The 21,951-nt window shown below is 42.6% G+C and overlaps 1 protein-coding gene across 7 annotated transcripts in view; it reads left to right on the top strand.

The window, feature by feature from the left end:
- The first annotated feature begins 4,023 nt into the window (after positions 1 to 4,023).
- Positions 4,024 to 21,951, top strand: part of RRBP1 (ribosome binding protein 1) — a 34,834-nt gene continuing 16,906 nt past the window's right edge. For 6 of the 7 annotated variants that reach the window (XM_078596194.1, XM_078596191.1, XM_078596195.1 and 3 more), the window contains exons 1-7: positions 4,024 to 4,217; positions 6,718 to 7,248; positions 7,473 to 7,934; positions 15,173 to 15,318; positions 18,203 to 18,325; positions 18,743 to 18,895; positions 21,817 to 21,923. In XM_078596194.1, coding sequence (XP_078452320.1) covers positions 6,768 to 7,248; positions 7,473 to 7,934; positions 15,173 to 15,318; positions 18,203 to 18,325; positions 18,743 to 18,895; positions 21,817 to 21,923 — 1,472 coding nt within the window. In that variant the 5' untranslated portion in view covers positions 4,024 to 4,217; positions 6,718 to 6,767. Of the gene's footprint in view, positions 4,307 to 6,717; positions 7,249 to 7,472; positions 7,935 to 15,172; positions 15,319 to 18,202; positions 18,326 to 18,742; positions 18,896 to 21,816; positions 21,924 to 21,951 lie in introns of all 7 variants that reach the window. The other variant, XM_078596190.1, reaches the window with a different exon arrangement.

The following is a 21,951-nucleotide window of genomic DNA, read 5'->3' as shown; positions in this document are numbered from 1 at the left end:
GTAGGAGCTCAAGAAGTCTGTAGGAGCCGGCTGTACTTACGGGAGGTGCTGCTCTTCTCGGTCGGGCAGTGTTGGCTGAACCCCCGTCCTGACTCGAGTGAGAGAGCCCGAAGAGACAGCCCAGGCTAGCAGTAGATAGAGCCAAGGGTTCCACGTGAAGGACCGAGTGTAGGACACTTACCCCAGGTGTTGACTTACCACCTTCATTGTTAATAAATCGCAAGCCCTTACCTAAAGACCTGCCTCCGCGTCGTCATTCACCACTAAACACATTTGCTGCACAATTAAACTGTGTATTTACACGATACGTTTCTAAACAATCTCAAGAGCTGTAAAAACCATACGGTTTACCCGTATTCTTGTACGGGGAAATGTGAGTTTTTAGGGCCATACAGCGTACTGCCGTTTCAATATGGGCAAACACATCGCAAAGCAACACTGCTGAAAGCGATCAGATTATTAAAACAATAAAAATACCATTTATCTCAGGAGTAACTGACAAATTAGCCCGTGTTTTGCAAAAGCAAAACATTACAGTAAGATTTGGTACAGTACACAAAATTCAACAACTAGTAACGTGCACTAAAGACGAATTACCTAAATTATCAACAGAAGGTGTATATCGGATTAATTGTGTATGTGGCAGATGCTATATTGGACAGACAGGGCGTAACGTTAGTGTAAGACTAAAAGAACACCAGAGAAATATTAAACTATCGCAAACACAACTGTCGGCAGTGGCAGAACATGCTTGCCAACAGGGACACTCAATTGATTTTGACAACGTTGAAGTGTTGTGTAAAACTAGTTACTACTGGCAAAGACTAATTAGAGAATCCATTGAGATTGAGAGAAACAAAAATAACTTTAATCGCTCAGACAGCTACAGGCTTAGTGCGGCCTGGAAGCGTATTATTAAATAAGATGCATTACAATTCCTTATAAGGGAAACAAGCACTAACTGATTATTAATGTAGCATAATCACAATAGAACACATTCCAAATGATTACTAATCTACAACTCGCATCGTAACAATAGCCTTATTACTAATCAAGTATATAATTACAATAACCCCCCCTCAAATCTTTGCACCTGATGAGTTAATGAGTTAATGATGACGTCACCCTGCTGCTGCTCTATATAAGAACGGGAGACACAGCAGAGCCTCACCATTCTGGCGAATTGCCCGATGATGTTGGATGCAATTACCAGCGAAACGTCGTACTCAAATTGTAAATTTTGTGGTTTCACGCTTCAACACACCGGTGGGCTAAAGCAGTGAACTATTTGTCTTTTGTCAATGTGACACTTTTTTTACTGATTGGCCGTGTCGGGTGGTGGAGGGTTACGACACATTTATAAATAACGCGATCTAAACCCAAAAATCGTTGATTATGAACAAACATTTCATGTCAATTTGTTTGTTTCTCCTTTGTGATGGGACTTTGTAGGATAAACGTTGAGATGTATAAGGGGCACTGGGTGATCAATCAGGTTTTACAACTAGTCTGTAATAAGGTAGGGAGGGCATTGATACGGAGTTGACAGGTATGAACTATTTACATGTAACTACTGTATATGTGTACAGTACATATATAACTAACATATAACAGGATAATTATGGCCAAGTGCTGTAAAGTACAGCATATATCACGATGTTGCACAGTACATAACTACAAGATGAAGACGCTGTACGTATATGACAGTACAGCATATCTATTCTTGGTTCTTTCGGTAAAGTCACGTAGAAGGGAAATAATAAAAAATTCAACAAAAATTCTCACGTTTCGACTGCAACACAAGCAATCATCATCAGGTGTGAAATCCACAGCAAGAAAAACATTTTTCGTGAAAGCCACAGCAAGAAAATTTTCTTGCTGTGGATTTCACACCTGATGATTGCTTGTGTTGCAGTCGAAACGTCGTGAGAATTTGTATTGTTTTATATTTTTATTATTTTATTTCCCTTCTACGTGACTTTACCGAAAGAACCAAGAATATGAATCCCTGCAGTCACGAAAGCTTTAAATAAAAAATTAGTACAGCATATCTCAATTCATCATTATACATTGACGATGTACACGTGTATCTGCTGTTGTGCAGATGTTGCACATACATACACGATAGAAAGACTGGGCGCGTATTTGTAATTAAATATGAAAATTACGCTGGGCTGGCCCGCGGCCACGTGGCAGAGGGATCCACGTGGCAGTGATTGTAGAAGCGGGGCCAAGGCGACCCTGACTGTCAATCACTCCTGGAATTAAACTATCTTTAACTCAAAACAGGTCTTCCCACCTCCCCCTCTCACACACACACACCTAACAACGCGCATTTCTCATTCGCATACCGAGGCGTACACTTCGTATGCGTGCGTGCAGGTGAATTTTTTATTTTCTTTATTCCCGTCGAGAGCATCGCTAAATAAATAATTAAAGCTCGCGGCGTGGTGACGTCACCGCGTAATTTGTACCGCCTCCTGTGGCTCCGACGTCACCGTGGAAGTTCGGGGGATGCAGCGCGCGCGGCTTTAAACTTTACGCGGTGACGTCACCGCGTAGTTTCCATCGCTCGCAAAGGCGGAACGAGGTGGTGCGCGCTGACGTCATCGCAAAGGTTCCGTAACCGTACGGGACGACGTCATCGAAACTGGTGGGAGGGCACGGGCGAAACGGTTACGCGCTGACGTCACCGCAGAGGTTTCAGGCATGAGAGGGGGCGTGGCTAAAAGGTACGCGCTTACGTCACCGCAGTGGTTGCAGACATGAGAGGGGGCGTGGCTAAAGGTACGCGCTGACGTCACCGCAGAGGTTGCGGACACCAGAGGGGGCGTGGCTAAAGGGTACGCGCTGACGTCACCGCAGAGGTTTCAGACTTGAGAGGGGGCGTGGCTAAAGGGTACGTGTTGACGTCACTGCAGAGGTTTCAGACACGAGAGGGGGCGTGGCTAAAGGGTACGTGCTGACGTCACCGCAGAGGTTTCAGACATGAGAGGGGGCGTGGCTAAAGGGTACGCGCTGACGTCACCGCAGAGGTTTCAGACATGAGAGGGGACGTGGCTAAAGGGTACGTGGTGACGTCACTGCAGAGGTTTCAGACATGAGAGGGGGCGTGGCTAAAGGGTACGTGCTGACGTCACTGCAGAGGTTTCAGACACGAGAGGGGGCGTGGCTAAAGGGTACTTGCTGACGTCACCACGGAGGTTTCAGACATGAGAGTGGACGTGGCTAAAGGTACGCGCTGACGTCACCGCAGATGTTTTAGACATGAGAGAGGACGTGGCTAAAGGGTACGTGCTGACGTCACCACGGAGGGATCAAACATGAGAGAGGACATACTCTTAGGCTTTTTCGGTAAAGTCACGTAGGTAAAAAAATGTAATATAATTAATAGAGGTAATAATAGAAGAAAAAAATCGTGATTTATTATTTTATTTCTATTACTACTTCTATTAATAACTTTTTTTACCTACATGACTTTACCGAAAAAGCCTAAGAGTATGAATCCTTGCAGTCACGAAAGTTTCAAATCTAGAATGAGAGGGGGCGTGGCTAAAGGGTACGTGCTGACGTCACCACGGAGGTCTCAAACGTGAGAGTGAACGTGGCTAAAGGGTACGTGCTGACGTCACCACGGACGTCTCAAACGCGAGAGTAGATGTGGCTAAAGTGTACGCGGTGACGTCACCACGGAGGTCTCAAACGCGAGAGTGGACGTGGCTAAGGTGTACGCGGTGACGTCATCACGGAGGTCTCAAACGCGAGAGTGGACGTGGATAAAGTGTACGCGGTGACGTCATCAGGGAGGTCTCAAACGCGAGAGTGGACGTGGCTAAAGTGTACGCGCTGACGTCATCACGGAGGTCTCAAACGCGAGAGTGGACGTGGCTAAAGGGTACGTGCTGACGTCACCACGAAGTTATCAAACGCGAGAGTGGACGTGGCTAAAGTGTACGTGCTGACGTCACCACGGAGGTCTCAAACGCGAGAGTGGACGTGGCTCAAGCGCGCGCGATGACGTCACCGCATAGGTTTCAGACAAGAGAGTGGACGTGGCAAAACGAGACGCGATGACGTCGCCGCACGCGAGTTGTTGGTGGTGGTGGTGATGGGGGCGGGGCCGCGTGGGGGAAGGGGGCGTGGTCTCCGCCGAGTCTCCTCTCCGCGTCGGCGCGCGGAGTTTTGCACTGCGCGCCGCGGAGTCGTCTAGTGCCGAGGTAAATCCGCGATTCATCCCGCCCGCCTCTCTCTCTTTATCGCTCAACAGCGACGGCCAAGCTCCCCCTCACTCTCGCCTAGCGTTCACGTGAGTGAGCGAGCGTGTGTCTGTGTGTGTGGACGGCGCGTTCGTCGTGAGCGGGCGGCTGCTTTGTGAGAGTTCCTGCAGGAAGTGCCGCTGCTGCTGCTTTGCTGCCCCGAGCTGCCCTCATCTCTCCTCTTCACCCCCCCACCCCCTGTCCTCCTTGGCTGCCCCCCTCTGCCTTTTGCTCGTGGCCCACAACTTGACCTGGTCTTTTATTCCATTGTCTTTCATCCAGCATGCCTGCACCCCCCCCCCCCCCCCATTTAACTGTTGCCTAATTACAACTTATTCAACAGTGCGGTTTGTTGCTGGCCACTTGGTGTTTTCGAGACTTTGGGCCCTGGGCTCAACAATCGCGATGTAAAAAAATTAAAACCTTGCCTGCCTGCATATAATCCACGCCTGCACGTCTCCATTCCTGAGTTTTATTCCTTTGCCACTGCCCTCCCTTCTCTGCCCGTCTCTCTCTGTCCCCTACTTTCGTCTGCCCCTCTTATGTTAACCCATCTGATCGTATTTCACTTGAGCCCCCTACCCATCTCCCCTGCCCTGACACTGCCCCCCATTACCTGCCCTCCTGCCTGCCCCTTTAATGTTAACCCATCTGATCGTATTTTGCTTGAGCCCCCTACCCATCTCCCCTGCCCTGACACTGCCCCCCATTACCTGCCCTCCTGCCTGCCCCTGCCCTCCTCCTCCTCGCCATCGCCTTCTTTACTCCTCCACACGCCACTATATAAACGCGGTTCGCTTTGCATGTAACGTACATCAATTACTCTTCGCAGAGCGGGACATCGGGGTTCGGATTACGCTTTGTAAAAGTTTGGACGTCGTGTAACTCGGTTTAAAGAGCGATCCTGAGATTCTCGATGTGTCCCCATCTGCGTAACAGGACAGTCTAAGCACTTATTCCATCCTCTCCTCCCTGTCTCAAGTCTCCACGCACTGTAATGGTGTTGAATTTTGGTGCTAAAGTTTACTTTTATCTGAGTTCATACGTAGATGGGGGACCCCCTTATTGTGTGACAAGTAAAGTGGGGGTGGGGGGGGCGAGTTTGGCGCTTGCCATTAACCGCACAGCACAAGTCAATGGTGTGGCAGGGGGACGCACACGCGCTCACACACGCAACTGTGAGTGTATATGTGGCACTGAGGCCATGAATGAGCTACGTGGACATTCGTGGAGTGGCTGGCTGGCTGGCTGCCTGCCTGCCCCCACCACCAACTTCCCCCTCTCCAACCCTACCCCACAAGTACCCATCCCTCCCTTCGTCTTGCCTAACCCAGACCTGCCCCTGCTGCAAACGCCTCTTGCGGGAAGGCTGCCCGGCTGCTTCCGCGCTGTTTGCATTGGGCGAATGCCAGCTTCTCTTTACGCTCCATGCTCTCTTGTGCTTCATGCACACATATACAGCCAATTAATTGATGGAGATTTGATTGGATAGTGTTCATACTGCATTAGTTGTAATCACAACCACATTGCTACGGCTGGCCCGTTATTTATTTTAAGTATGCCGTTTTCCTTGCCATTAAAATGATGTTCTATTTCAAGTCTTGTGATTTACTTTGCATTTTTCACATTCAACATACCTGTGGTGTGGCCAACAGTGCAAAATTCCACCGGCAGCAGCAGAAGTTTGGCACTCGAAATGGAATATTTATTCTTTTAAAACGTTTATACAGTAGAACGTCGAATTATAATTTGCGCTTAAACTTACGTGCAACTATTTTATAACTATCCACCTCCGTCCACAGAGCAGTATAAATTGGCATAACCAGAGTCGATCGTCAAATCCGCGCGTGCTGGGTGGGGTGAGGTGTTGAGTGCTGTTACCTATCCCAAGACGTCTTGGCCGGCCTGCAAGAGTAGGCCAAGTACCCTCCAGAAGGGCTCTCTCGAGTTCCCCCATCAGTAGTGGCGAGAGCAATTGTAGTGCTGCACACGTTAACTCTGTTTTCAATATGGGGCGAAGGTTATATAAACTGTGTACTTTGTTGGTCCTGTATTTTTTAATGTTATGTAAAACGGAAAAACTCTAATCTTGAACCTTTCATAATGGTTTTAAGATGCCAAAAATGTGTCGTAAAACCTCGAATAGTAAAAACAATTGTACTGTACCTCTATGGAATAAAAACATAGATTGCACTGTTTTAATGACCACTTGTAGCCTAAATAAATGTACGTGTACTGCCCTTTTTTAAACCACTACTGGATGAGGTCCATGCCACACCGTGCAGGTCGTTGAGGTCACCACTCTGGTGAGTGTGGGATGGTGCAGCCGAGCATAGACGTGGGAGCATAATACAATACAAAATGGATGTAGCTGGACTGCCGTCTTATGCCTACAACATAAACCCCACAGCAGCTTGTATTATATTTATCATCAATACATGTTTCTTTTGGACCATTGCAGATTAATCTTTGCAGCAGTGATTTGAAGAGCTATCATCTTTGACAGAGAAGATGGACCTGTACGACCCACAAACCCTGGGCCTGGTAGTCTTTGGCGCATTCATGCTGGTGTCGGCGCTGGGAATATTTCTCGTCTCCACATTCTCAATGAAGGAGACCTCTTTTGAGGAGGCCCTTGCAGCCCAGAGGAAGCAAGACAAATCTCTTTTGTTTAAAGCTGGTGATAAGAAGAAAAAGGAGAAGGTGACGGACAAGCCCAAGAGGAAGAAGAAAGACGAGAAGCCAAATGGGCAGGTGGTGGATGGAGAGGCTGAAATGCTGGTGGTCGAAGTTGAGGAGGTCAAGTATGAGTCTGCACCCATTGTTTCCACACCACCGTCTCAGGACATGGGGGCCAAGGACAAGAAGAAGAAGCAAGCCGACAAGAAAGTTGGAAAGGCCGAGCAAGCTGCTGCTGAGGTTCCACCATCAGTGGGGCCTTCTGGAAAGGTTAATCACCAGACTGGACTAGCTCAAGGAAAGAAATCTGAAGGTACGTGTCAAATATGGTGAAAATATTAGTCTTTGGCAACATGATTTATTTTAGTGACGTACGCAACAGTTTTTTTATAATATCCATCTTGTAAATGTATATATTTTTTATCCATGAATGATTATACTAATTTAGCCTAAACTATTTGTCAAATTAAAAAAAAATGTTATCGTAAAGGTTGTGTAGAAATACAACACTAAAATGCATTGGTTATTCTTTAATAGTGCCTCTGAAGAAGCAGGAAGTCGTGTCACAAGAAGCTCAAAAGAAGAGTCCTGACCTTGTCAACACCAAGAAGAAATCAGGTGCTGACAAAAAGGGAAAACCCGATAGTTCTGAACCCGCCCCTGTCATTCAAGCTAAATTGGCTTCCACTACGGCCTCGGCACCACCTTCGACCAAACCCCAGAACGCCTTCCCCCAGAATGTCACTCAATCTGCTGCACCGGCTAAGGTGCCACAGGTGGCGGAGAAGGCGCCGGTCGTGGCTCCCCAGCCAAAGTTGGAAAAGGTTGTGGCCCCCGTGACTAAAGCAGATGCACCACCAGCGCATGCCCCTGCTGTGGAGGAGATCAAGGTGGCCATCGAGGAAATCAAGGTGGCCGTGGAGGAAGCCAAGGCACCAATTGCCGCCGAACCTGCTGCGAAGAAAAAGTCGAGCAGCAAGAAGGGCAAAAATGAGACCGGTAAGGTTGATAGATTAATTCAAATCAAGACAGATTAATTAAGTTTTGATTTAAAGCTTTCGTGACTGCAGGGATTCATTCTTGGTTCTTTACCGAAAGAACCAAGAATATAGGTATAAAATAAATTATACCTACGTGTCTTTACCGAAAGAACCAAAGACTATGGATCCCTGCAGTCACAAAAACTTAAAATCTAGATTAAGGTTGTTAAATTGCCCACTGTGCAGTCTGGTTTTTTTGAAGACTGGGTTTGACTGGTGAATTGAGGTGATAAGTTTCTTGGATAATGACCGTACATTATAAAAGACATATTGGTCAAAAATTTGCAGTCTGATATCAAAGGCCAGCTTTGACGTGTAAGTCAGATCAGGATTCGAAACATTTAGTATTTAAATTTTGCGAGTATTAAATAAAGTGCTCACACTATCCGTTTGAGTATTTATTTTGAATGCGGTGGGAAGGTGGAACATCGACATAGCTATTATGGGAAGAAATGAATCAATCATTCATATTTCACGAATATATTGAAAGCCCAAAAGGACATTGCATGTAAACCTTAAATTGTGTAATTTAATGCTAACACTAACGTTACAGTAGGTTGGTTTGAGGTTTGGGTGTACATATTGGTTAGCCAGATGTGGCTTGTGCGTGCCATAGAATATCTTCCACATCCGCTTGTCTTGCCATACGGCATGCATCCAAATAGCTTTAGCTTATTGGACGCGACTACAATGGCCCCCAAGATTAAATAATACATTGTATTGGTTTGTTATGGTAGTGTATAGTGAATGTGATCAATATTTAAGAGAGAAAATAATACAACTGTACCAATGGTTTGTGACATTTTTTCTTGAATTCTGCTTAGAGTTTATATGCACACAGTACATTATATATAAAACTTGTATTTATATATCATTTTAATGCATCTGCATCTGAAATGCGTAAACGTATTGCTTATAATCGTTATTTGAAGCTTTCGTGATTACTTACATTACTTTTCTAACTCTTTACCAGTTTGTTGTTTAAACTTTTGCACAACTGTATATCGTGTTTGCGAAATATATTTTCATAATAATATAGCTAAAAGTAACTTGCTCATTTAATTCTTAAACCACGTGACATGTACTCGAGATGTTAAACGTACACGTAGTGGCCTTTAGGTGAAGGAGCTGCGGACATATGGAATAGATTCCGTACGAGCACTGACGTGGCACATTTGCACTCGTGGGACTGAGTGCAGACTCGCAGGGGAACACATGGTCAATGGAAAGAATGAGACCATTGCAAATAACTGGCATTTGTTTTAGCTTAGCTGTCTGGAAACATGTATTTTTTACGACAGTACTGCACTACACTATAAAATTATTTTTTACGTCTATTTGAATTTTAGATATTTGGAACAGCTACATGCATGGGTGCACTGTCATGTCATATAATGAACTGTGATTAAGAGCACATTTATATTTATGGCAAGCTTTTAAGAAAAGCATTCTTTCCCATTTATTTAAAATGTGTTAGCTTAGGCAAATATAGCCATGCCAGCCGGATCCATATGTTGCTATGAGACGGTGGATTGAGAGTGTCTGGATCCAGGATGTTTGCTCTTGGTGGTGAAATGTTTTGGCCTGCAAGCAGTGTGCATAAAATCCTCTTTATGCCACTCCATGGATTGCCTGTCACAAATTCTGCTCGCGGTACTTTTTTGTATTTTTTTTATTTCCCTTTGTGTGACATGAGGTCCGGTTTTCTTAGTTGCATTTAAAACCTGCCATGGTGAAAGATGCCAGTCTAAGTTCTTTGTTTTCCATTAAATGGTCACAACTCAATGGTGTCCTCACGTCACGAAATTGGTTTCTGCTGATGTCACGCTTTCCCGGAAAATGTTAATTAATTTCTCCACGTGGGTGCATGAGTTCAGCAGGCTGCATTGCACGATAATGTTTGCGTATTTGTACATTTCCTCAAGGGTAAGTGCATTTTTCTTGTAAGCCGTTTACATTTAGTTGCGTGGAAAGTTGTCTATTTTTTTATTTCACTATTGCCTTTCGACGATAGGTCACTTTTTGAAATAGCGACCCTTAAGTACTGTAATTGATGTTCAAATATATTTACAAGCCATACATGAATGAGCGTGTCCAGTATTTTGTTGTATCAATGAGTTCTCAAGTTATGTGGCCACTAAGCCGGTGTCTCGCTTATGTGTTTGACAGTAATTAGTGGTGCAGGGCACTGGAAACAGGGTCACATGAGGAAGTTGATCAGGATACAGTACTACATAGTTGCAAAGCCTTGCCCTTTGTAAGCTCACTTTTTTTTCAATGAATGGCTCTGTATAAGGGACGTAAGAAATGAAATGGCTTTTTTCAGATATAACCATACATTTATTTATCCTAATAAGTAACGTTTTGGCAAAAAGTGTTTAAAGCTATGAAGGATTAACCAATGCTTGGTCTACAAAGTGGATTAAGTGATAAGTATGTAGATTATACTATTAAAGTTCGTGTTTATGTGCTCCCATTATTAACAAATTCCAATCTATTTCATGCAGTGGGTTTCCTTATGTGTGAAAGCTAATTCAACACATTTATGCAACTTTTGAGAATGTAACAGTTGGCATTTACTGTTGGTCATATTCTGGCATCATTTGCATTTTTGGATCTGATTATCATCTAAATGAAATTTACGGTAATAGCCAAAAATTTTTTTTTCTCTTACATAGCTCCAACAAATATGTATTTTTCTTACGAAACTTTTTTAAAAGCGGTGATGGTTATCCATTATATTTGGGTTACATTTCCTCAATGCAAGCTATGTATATAGCTTATAAAAAGAAACCCCCCTCCGATATTACGTATTTAATCAGTGGTGGTTTGCTTTATTGTCTTTGGACAGTGTTTTATGATATCAGTTGCTAAAGTTAATGTTTAACGTAATGTACAAAGGTAAATGGAAGTAGGCTTACTTCAGCAGAAGATAAGGTACTGTATGTGGCGTGGCATGGCAAGAAGAATCCTTTCCCCAGTATGTTTGGCATGAGACAATTGAATTCAGCACTTAAAATCGCCACCACCATTGACCTTTTTCTTGCCATTTACAAGGAGACTATTTGACGTTTGGCATTTTAAATTGTATTTGTATGGTTGCAGTCAAATTTATAAATGTCTTGTTTAAAGTTTTGTGTGGACAGCCGAACCAGTTCTGTGAACACAATACATTTTACACGAGAGGTTTGTTTACTGAGATATGAAAAACTTGGGAGTGTTTTACAGCGTTAATCCCATTCTGTGTGCTTTGTATCACAGCAAACATTGACTGTGGCAAACATTGCCAAAATTCGTAGAAGTTTAAGCATAGTATTGCCACTGCTATCCTCATCTTTGACGAATGCAGTTGATGCATTTAAATGTGTTGAGCAGATACTATTAAACAGTACTCTTTGCTTTTTTATTTTTTAGTTAATACTATCCTGAGCATTTCCATGGTTGGTTACTCATTAAATCATAAACCCAATATTGTGGCCTGAGTTCCAGGTGATATGCCAACATTAACAAGTCATTTTGCCACGTAACTAAGCCTCGGATATAACGTATCGCTGAAAAAATGTAGTTTTGAATAAATTATGACGTAGCTTTGTCGAAGTTTTCCAATTTGACTGTATCATAGTTGGAAATCGGTTGCTTCATTGTGTAAATGTAATAAATTGGTATTACATTTGTAAGTTATCATTTAAACCAGTTGTCTCAACACAATTTCACCCATTTATGGCCCCTAGCTTATATATGGAAAGCATACCGTGAAGGGACTATTATTACAGTGTTAGCTACAGGTAATCTTCACTCGTGAAAATGATGCCGTAGTGAGTTTGACTACCACTTGACAGCACACGATGTGCTTTCTTAATAATGACGCTTTGTGAGCTTTGAGCCTTCAATCACAAGTAAAATATTTTACCCTTTACCGCCATCCACCCTAACCTACATCCACACATACTAACACTATCTTTATTATACCACGTATGTACAGATTTAACTGAAAGGGTATATACAAATGTATACCCGTACATGTCTGTGTTGTTAGGAATGCACATGTACATTATAGGCTCTGATGGAAGCTTCTGTTCTTTGTGGTCAGGAGAATGTATTGGCAGAGGAACCACGATTCTGTTGGTGTCCTTGATTCTTAGCCTGAATGTTGCATATTTAAAAAAAGCATAGTATCTGTGCTGGCCATACCCTGTCAATACTTGCTTGGAGAGGTTGGCTAGGTGACTCTTGAGGCCATTCTTGATTTGAAGCTTTCGTGACTGCAGGAATCCATACTCTTTGGTTCTTTCGGTAAAGTCACGTAGGTATAAGGCCATTGTTAAGCTGAAAATAGACGTTTAACAACTTGAATAGGGTGCATTGAAAAGAGGGTTCTTTCACACCAGTGTTCGAGACTGATGCTGAGGCCACTACACGCCTCACACTCCCATTTCCTCAATGGACCTGGCAAAATGTGCATATGTGTGTGTGAAATGTATTGTAGTTATGTTAGTGTTTGGTTGTGGTATGCTAGAAAAGGCAATAGAATGTATGGTATGGTAGACTGATGTTTTATTGTTGCCGTCTTTTGTGCAGTATAACGAGGAAGTGAAAAATAAGAATGCAACTTCAAACATTTCTTGAGCTGTGGCATTGGAGAATTGTCTTAAGTCACATGTACCTATTTCTAGTGTGTAGTTGTATGAACAGGGGCGTCCGTCCATTTCGGCGAACTAGGCATTCACTTATGGCGCCAAGTTAAGTGGGGTGCCAAATTCGAGGAAAAAAATACAAAGAAAAAATGCAAAGAAAATAACGACTGTTATTTCAATTCGCGTACAGGGGGAATATCAATTATAATATATTTCTCAAAATTTCTGAGAATTTATAGGTTGTACAGACGGACGGACAAACCGAATAATTATGTCTCGGTTTAAAAAAAATACGCTCAAAAACATAAAATGGAAAAGAGGGGCAAAATGTGTTCTAGTATACCAAAAACCTCAGCCGAGATCTGCTCTTGGGGTTTGGGGGTGGTGGGGGTGCCTATTGCACGGTTTCCTTAGGGCGCCAGTTACTGGACGCTAGTCTAGGGCCGCCCCTGTGTTTGAACTAATGTTTTCTAAAAAGTTTCCTAACCCCATCTTTATGGGTGAAGTTTAAGAATACCGACTCATGCCGATAATACATTTATTTCTAATTGGGTTCTTTTGGGTTCGATATTGTAGGTATACTGTAATACAAAATGTTTAACCAAATGCGCACCACATGATGAAGCCAATGAAATCAAGTTTTGGTGGTAGACTTCTGTGGCTTACTGCACTGTCCAGTTATCAACCCTCATTTACAATAATTCTGACACGACAGTTCTCTATATTTGGCAATTTGAATGTTACATGACTAATGCATGGTTTTGAATGAATCAGGACATCTTTTTTCTCAAAGAAACAACAAAGCACACCGGCTACATTCAGAAAGGCCGTGAACACTAATGGTTGTGTGTGCATTTTGATAGCACAACTGCCCTTTCATTGATGAATCATTCATTGAGAAATGCAGTTCATTAGCATGAACTCAAGGCCTTGGTTCTTAAGCAGTGTGACGTGCTTTAGTGTTAACCTTATTAATTTTAGAAAACCCAGCCCGTTCCTTAATAGTGTGGAGACAAGCTTTTGACGCATGCTATTGTGAATGAGGAACAGGAGCTTTATTGCCGTTGTTATTTTTAAGCAACTGTTAAAACCTTAAGCAACTCCTGCAGCTGTACTTTAATAAATACTGCGCAAAGTACAAATTCCAGTGTCGCCCCACGTTTATCTATTTAATACAAATGTATTTCAACAAGTATTGTATTAATTTTCTGTTGTGGAGTTGTATCCAAAAATACCACTGCCCTAAACATATACACTTTATGAGAATGTGTGTTTCCCTCCAGCGTTCTAAAGCTGAGTTTATTATTAGTACCTGGCGAGTGCACAGCTATGAAATAATCTACAGTAAATATTATCTACCACAGAAAGTTTAGTACGTAATGGTTATGTATACGGTAGTATGTTATCTGGTAACAAAAGGTCATATGCATTTATATATATAGTATTGTGCCAGTTAACATATAGAGTATGTATTCCTCTATGTGTACGTTTCCTCTGATTCTTCTTAACACATGTCGTATTACATTTATATATACGCAACAGTACTCCACTTAATGTATCATCATTAGTCAATATATAATCACTGCTGGATAAAGGCATCTCCACATTGTTGCCACCGATCGTGGCCTTCAGATACGAAAAGGGATAAAAAGACATTCACAAATTAACTTTGTAAAGCCATTTGGAAACGAATGAGAAAATTAATTGAAGAACACAACACAATATGATTAAACCTGTCATATTGTCTATGAATAACGTGTTTGCACTTAGTGGTAGAGGTGTGGACTCGAGTCATGTGACTTGGACTCGAGTCAGACTCGAGTCATGAATTTGATGACTTGCGACTCGACTTGGACTTGCATAACAATGACTTTGTCCCACCTATGAGATGTGGACTCGAGTCATGTGACTTGGACTCGAGTCAGACTCGAGTCATGAATTTGATGACTTGCGACTCGACTTGGACTTGCATAACAATGACTTTGTCCCACCTATGCTTAGTGGCAATATAGTAAGTAGTTGGTGGCTATATGTTTTAATTTGTGGTCAAAACTTGACGACAATTGCACTTCCTTAATACAGTATTATATAGAAATATATCTGTTAAGATTTTTTTAATCGACAAACCCATATATTTTGTTTGGTTACATATTTAAAATAAACTGCAGTGTATGGTTTGAATGTTTTACCTGCCAGAGAAAGGTCTAACAACCACCAACACGTGTAGATTCATATTTACAACCAGAGGTGTGGACTCGAGTCATGTGACTTGGACTCGAGTCAGACTCGAGTCATGAATTTGATGACTTGCGACTCGACTTGGACTTGCATAACAATGACTTTGTCCCACCTATGAGATGTGGACTCGAGTCATGAATTTGATGACTTGCGACTCGACTTGGACTTGCATAACAATGACTTTGTCCCACCTCTGTTTACAACCCCTTAAACAAAAAGCCATTATAATGAGTCAACAGTCGGTTACATTGAGCAGTGTATGGGGGCTGTGCATTAGACAATTGTCAGTGTCTGAAGTGATGTCCTCTCACCTGGCTGTGCTCAGGTGCAGCAGAAGGCCATGTCGCCGTCCCGTACAGAACGCTGCTGGACATCGTGAGCGGGATGGTGTTCAGCCAGGGCGAGGCTGAAAGGCTCATGGAGGTGTTGACGGAGAAGACTGGAGGGCGGATGCAGGGCACCTGGCACATGGTAACATCAGCCGTAACAATAATAATAGCAATGTTTTTGTTGTTGTTTTCAGCCTACTGCTGGACAACTGCCGGACAAAGACCTGTCCCAGTTTCTTTCATTTCCTTCATAAGTTGTGCCTGTCCAATAGTAGCCTCTGAATTATTTCATTTCATCTTGCCATTTTTTCAGCATTCTTCCTCTGCTTGTTTGCCTTATAATCCGTTTCCTGGTTCATTTTTTTCCCATCTTTTGTCAGTTGGACTCATGATGTGACCTGGCAATTTCCACCATTGGAGTGTTCTTTAACAAGTATCAATTTGGAGCTCTCGCATAACAATTCACACCCCATCCTGGTATGGCATAGCTAGCAGAAGGAAATATCATTGAATGACATCTGAAATGCTTCTTTGTTATCTTTTTTGTCTACACAATAGAGGGAACAATTAGCCGCATGCCCTGTTCTACAGAAATCTTTGTCACATATACATAAAAAACAATGTTTTAATTCTCAGCTCTTGAAATTAATCGGTGAAAAACCAAATTAGACATCGTAGCTTCTTGCAGTCGTTTAACTTGTTACACTTGAGAACCACTTAAATCACAGGTAGCCACGAGGATTTAAAGCCAGATCCTCAACAGTGCCAGCTCAGTATGTACTTATGTTGAGTTTAATTCGCACCGAACGTAGCCAACCATGCTTCTTTCGCTACCGCAGATGTGGAAAAATAATAATTTGGGATTGGCTTTGATAACATTTACCGCAGGAAGGTTTAACACTCCGAAGTCCTGTAGTTGACATGCTTTTGTCATTTAGCCTTAAAATTAAACGAGCAGCTGTGGGAATTGAACACATACACTGATCCTAAAACTTAATGAAAGTTAATAACAATGATGAAGATAGTGCTAATAGTTAAATACAAATATTTGTAACAAAGTACTGCGTGTACAAATACATGGAGCAGGCTCAGCACTGTAACACGAGTTGCTTACAGAATACACAACCGGTCAAGTGCTCTGAGCTGTTCCACTTTCTGTTCAAGTGCAAGTGACACATCAATTTCCCTTGCTTACTCATGCGAATGTATAAAAAGTTGCTTCTCACTCTTACTATAAATCTGACTGGTTGTCTTAAAAATGGTTACCGGTAAGGTGGCCTCCATAAACATTTCTGTACATTGTGTTTACTCTCCTGTGATCAGAGCCACTGTTGTATTCTACAGATGTAATGTATCTTGAACTCTAGTGTACATTGTGCTTCGATATACAGTGTTCTACTAGGTTGTGTAGAGACAAATGTTCAACACATGCACGGCTAAAAAAGAATCAACCACGATGAAGAAAATACACCTCCACTGCTCTTGTGTGACCACTGTGGTGTCAGAGGCACAAACGTATTGTTGTTTACTGAATTGGTTGAATTAATGTCATATAAAGTGGGTGTTTTATACTTGTGCTCGCAAACTGACAATGGAACCTTGCTATGCACACATACGCACAATGGTTTAGATTTATGGGAGGCCATTTAAATGTATTGTAAGGCGAGTCCTGCTGCCTCTGGTGACGTCAAACTGCTGTTATGTGCACGGCTGATTGTACTTCCCTTAAACATTTACTCACCTATTTTGCTTCGAATTCTATTCTCAAAATATATTTTAGTGTATGCTTTAATACATGTTAATATTATTGTTGTATATTTCCCAGTTCCTTTTTTTTGCACAAAGCTACCTTGGTAGATGTTGTTTGGGGTTACCATGGCCCTAAACTCCAAACAGTATTTAGTTGTAAGTAATTGTGCAGTTAATTGGCCCCTTGGGCACCTTGGGCTAATTTAAACCTTAGACTTTGGGCTGTACAGATACTATTCTCACCTTTGGACTGCGCAGGAACCAGCTTCTGCCTTCACCTGGTATTGTGGAGTATTATTAGACATGTGTCGTGTAGTAGAACGACACTACTGTATTGGCTCTGTATGGGGGCTGTATGTAAGCAGGTGTCACGGGGGTCGTGTCGGGCCGTGACACTGCATGAACCCAACAGGACACGTGACCGGATAAAGGGGGGCCAGGGGCCCCAGGGGGGTCACGTGGTTGGGGTTCAGGCCTTCCCGAAGGATCTGGAAGGGGGGCGTGGCGTGGGGCGGAGCCAGCCACGCCGGAGTGGTTGTCAGCGGGGCGTGGATGGAGAGCTGGGCTGTTCTGTGCTGTTCTGCTGGGTCATCTCAGGGATGAAGCTATCCTGGTCCAGTGATGTAGTACCCCCATGGGTTAGCTAAGTTAGGAACGGTGGCTACCACCTTAAGTCGTTATGTTAAGTGTTACCTGTTGTGTTAGCTAATAAATAGTGTTGCCTCCAAAGTCCAGTGTGCGCCTGAATTTAACCCACTACACATGTAACAATGCATCAATTAATCGATTTAAAGTATTTTACACTTTTTATGCATGGAATCATGAGTGTAGCAATAATGTATTTTAAATCATACATATAAGTCATGTGCAGTAAAAATTTGACCAAATGCAATCAATTCTGAAATTTTGTGACCCTAAATTATAGCAATTCATCAAATCATTGTGGAGGTTTTAGGAGTTTTAATCATTACATCTCTGATTATAGAGTTTAAGGTCTAGATTTTTTCAGATATAAAAATAATGCTTATTAATGTTGATTAAAAGGCTATGACTTTGGATGGTGGGTTAGCAGATGGGACCTCAACAAATACATATATATTTTCCTTAATAAAGACATGGTCTCCATGAACAAGCACCTGAATGTGCAGCGAACTACAGAATAAACCAGGTTGCATATGCGTGAGTACTGGGAATAGACAATTGTCATGTGTTACTTTCATGATGTTAAAGTATCTCATGTGTTTTGACTCTGACTCCCATGCTGACTGTGTGCGTAGGCTAGTGCCAAAGGAGACCCAGTGGCAGCTGTGAAGAAACAACTGGAGGAGAGGGAGAAGCAGCTGTCTACTGAGAAGGAGGAGGCAACTGCTGCCAAGGCCAGGCTGAAGCAGCTGACGCAGGTGAGCCACTAGACGTATGACGCAATTGTGTAATCGCGGTTTATTAGTGTGAGTTGATTATAAACTGTAGGTTATTATACTAATGCTTTCAGCTGTTTTTTTAAATTTCCTTAGTTACAAGGTAACTTACATTTTTCTTAGTGACATTTTGTGGTAATGCTCACAGTGGATTGTTCCAGTTCTATTCAATCATTTTGTAATTGCCAGCTATTGGGCATTGTTACCGTACAGAATGACGTAGTGTGCAGATATTTGATTTCATGCACTTTCATTCCACGTACCTTGACAGTGGGCCATTGTTGGTGCTTTTCATTTCTCAGGTGTCTTAATAGGTCCCAGTTCATGTCTAATGTTAGCTGGAAAATTGTGTCGGTGTGCGTCATTAGCGATCGCATGTGTTGCTTAATGGTTCTGCAGGAGATGACCACAGAGCGGGTGAAGTGGACGGCCCTGGAGACCAAGCTCCGTGAGCAGGCGAATGACAAGGAAAGTGAAGCCAAGGCCCTGCAGGCGCGCATGCAGGCCAGCTATGAGGATCACACGAAGGAGGAGCAGCAGCTGCAAACCAAGGTGACCCATACGGGGGGTGGGGCAGGTTGCTCTGCTAGCCAGTGCAACCTCACAGATGCATGTCTCCTCCTACAAGTGTCATGTGGCTGACCACACTGTTGTCTGAAGTTTCAAGTACAGCCGTGTAGCTTTTTGTAGAGCATGGTGGCACAGTGGTAACATTTGTGCCTCACAGCAAAAAGGGTCTGGGTTCGATTCCTGTGGAGCCTGAATGCTCTTCTCCTGGTGCTGTTTAGGTTTTCTACAGATTTTCCGGTTTCCTACTATTGCTAAAAGCATAGAATGCATCCCAAACGTAGGAGCCTCCTGAAAAGAGTCCCTTGGACTTAGAATGTCTCTCCTGGGTAATAAGTAATTATCGCAGGCAGCACATTAATTTTGCTTACTTGAATGTGTGTTTTGGCCTCAATACTTTAGATAACCAGTGTTTCAATTGTGTGCTGTGAATGTAGATGTAAAGGCAACTGAGTTTTCCTGGATATGTTCTGTCTGTGATGTCCTAGTAACATTCTAAACAAAATAATCCACTGTATTGATCAGCAGGTCGTGGGTGGTAAGGTAAAGCATAAGTACTTCCACCTCTTTCAAGATGTCTGGCCAGTGTGAAAGAGTAGGCTAACTACCCTCGAGAGGGACTCTCTAACTTTTTTGGAGACCCAGCAGTGACACGAGGAAGACAGTTCAGGGCTGCATCCATACCTTTATTCCTCATGGAAACCGTCAATATGAATGAGAATGTAATAGTATAATGTGGAGTTAATGTCTGTCACACTAGTAATATAAACACATTTTCTGTTGTTTTAGCACACCAATGAATATCAGTTCACATTTTTGTAGCTATATACTTTAGCATGTGGGATAGCCAATGCATAGCACAATTTCACATGCTGTACTGCACCATTAGATGTAAGTAACAGTGCTGTTTGCACCACAGTACATCTATTAGAAGGCTTGCAGTCACCTAAGTGATTGAAATGACAATTTAAGTGTTTTTGTGATGCAATGGGGAGCATTTAATGTTATTTATTTCCGAGCAAATTACTGTCTGGCAACATTGAGCATTTCTCCTGCAGTCCATTTATGATTTTTGCACCAATTAATAGCTGTCGTTAAAACTTAATGTGCAAACAGTGCTGACGGTTTTGGTGAATAAAAATTGCAATAAAAAATAATTTCTTTATCTTAAAATATACACAATCGTTATCAATCCTGACCGTGCAACATCAGGGTATGGAAACAAACATCTACATCTATTCATCACTTCCAGCTATGTTCTTGGTCCATGTGGTTTCCTGTGTGCACCTTAGGGGGTATGTTGGTAAGCACAATGTTGCGATGTTCTTTCTTCAGAAGGACATGTTTAAAAGTGCTTTAGTACCTTGATGGATATGTCTATATTCACCATTCTATATTCATGCTAGACATGTTCTAGTGTTTATATACCACATGTTAGTGTCTGATCCTATTGTGTGAGTTTAGATGTGTTTGTGCAGTGTTGCATTCTCTAGGTTTAAAAGTTGGTGTTTGTATATAAGTGGTTGTAAACATGTATGCTGCTGTATAAATGTCTCCTGTGTCTGTTCTCAGAATGTCTTTGCAAATGACATGCGTGACATGCAGTCTCCTAGACAACCGTATCTGTTTATTAACATCAACAGGTTCCATAAACATGAGTCAAAGCACCCGTGCCCACATGCTATTGCTTTCTGCCATTTGCTGGTCCATCTTAATCAGGTATAACTTGACTTGCGAGAACGTGTTGGCTAACTAATAGTAATTTATTATTTTTTTAACAGGAGCTCTGGCTGTGATAGTAAAAATTGCACATTGATACTTATAATTATGGATGCAGCAGACCATGTTTAAAAGTTGACATTTAATTCAATAACACTGGTTTATATTTACCTTTTATAATCAGATAATATATATGGCACTAGTTGTGACTATTTTGACAATTATTTCAGTGACACGAAAATGGGCTGCAAAATTTATTTTTCATTTCAATAAATTAATTTTCCAGGGGTCATTAAACGTGATTGGCAGACATCTTTGGCGTAACTCACTGGCTCTTAGTCAATTTGGAAAGTCTGGCTCATTAAGTGATCCAAACATATTGTTTGTTCCCTTAAAAAGTACTTCCAAACACATGTATCTAGTGTATGTACACGTGTACACACATGGATAACTGTTGAGTGTTTTGTACTTGGCAAAATAAACTGCTTCCGTAGTGTTGTTCAAGCTAATGTGGTTGTAAGAGAAACTTAAAATCCTTCATTTCAAGTGGTATAAACTGGGAAGCAATAACGAGTGAAATACCTCACTGGAAATCGCAGGTGAATGAGGCGGGCCAAAGTGGCTGAGGAAAGGTAGTCGAGTGAGAAGAAAGCAAAAAGTCTGGACAAAAGCATCACAAACCTTGAGCAAAGAAAACAGCAATTTTTTCCTCTGGTGCCTCATTGTATGCGGCATGCATGATGTGCGACAGCTTGAGAATTACTCTCGCTAGCCACCCACAACACAGAGGGGGGACCTACAGTTGATGGACTTTTTCAGCACTGAAGCCATCATACTATGAAATGCACGGATGCCATTGATGATTGATGGTTGTGAAAAGGGTAGTGATCACGATGGTGTTGTGTATGTGTGTGTGTTGGGGAGCGGTAGTGTAGCAGTTAGTGTGCTGCGCTACGAACCTGGCGACCCGAGTTCGATTCCCGCTCACGGATAACACCAGTGACAATTATCTGAACCGGTCCTGGGCCTCCTCTAGGTCGACTCAAACTCAAATGAGTACCGGGCGTGGTGCTGGCCACTCACCCCCTCGTGTGATGTTCCGGCGTTCATAGATGTTTGCTAACAGCACTTGCCCTAACAGTCTGTTAAGCTTATAGGGGGATCTTTGTTTTTGTGTTGGGCTCTAGGTGCGAGAGCTGCAGGAGGAGCTGGATACGAGCTTAACCAACTTGCGCAAGGACAACACCATTCTGAGGGAGGCACTCACCAACTCGACCAGCCAATTGGATAGCAAGTAAGGCCTTCAGGCTATTGTACCATTG

This window comes from Lampetra planeri, chromosome 7 (genome assembly GCF_965212315.1).
Source record: "Lampetra planeri chromosome 7, kcLamPlan1.2.h2, whole genome shotgun sequence".
In the NCBI taxonomy this organism is placed as follows: domain Eukaryota; kingdom Metazoa; phylum Chordata; class Hyperoartia; order Petromyzontiformes; family Petromyzontidae; genus Lampetra; species Lampetra planeri.
The sequence above is the reverse complement of the archived record's forward strand: the minus strand, read 5'-3'. Positions and strand labels throughout refer to the sequence as shown.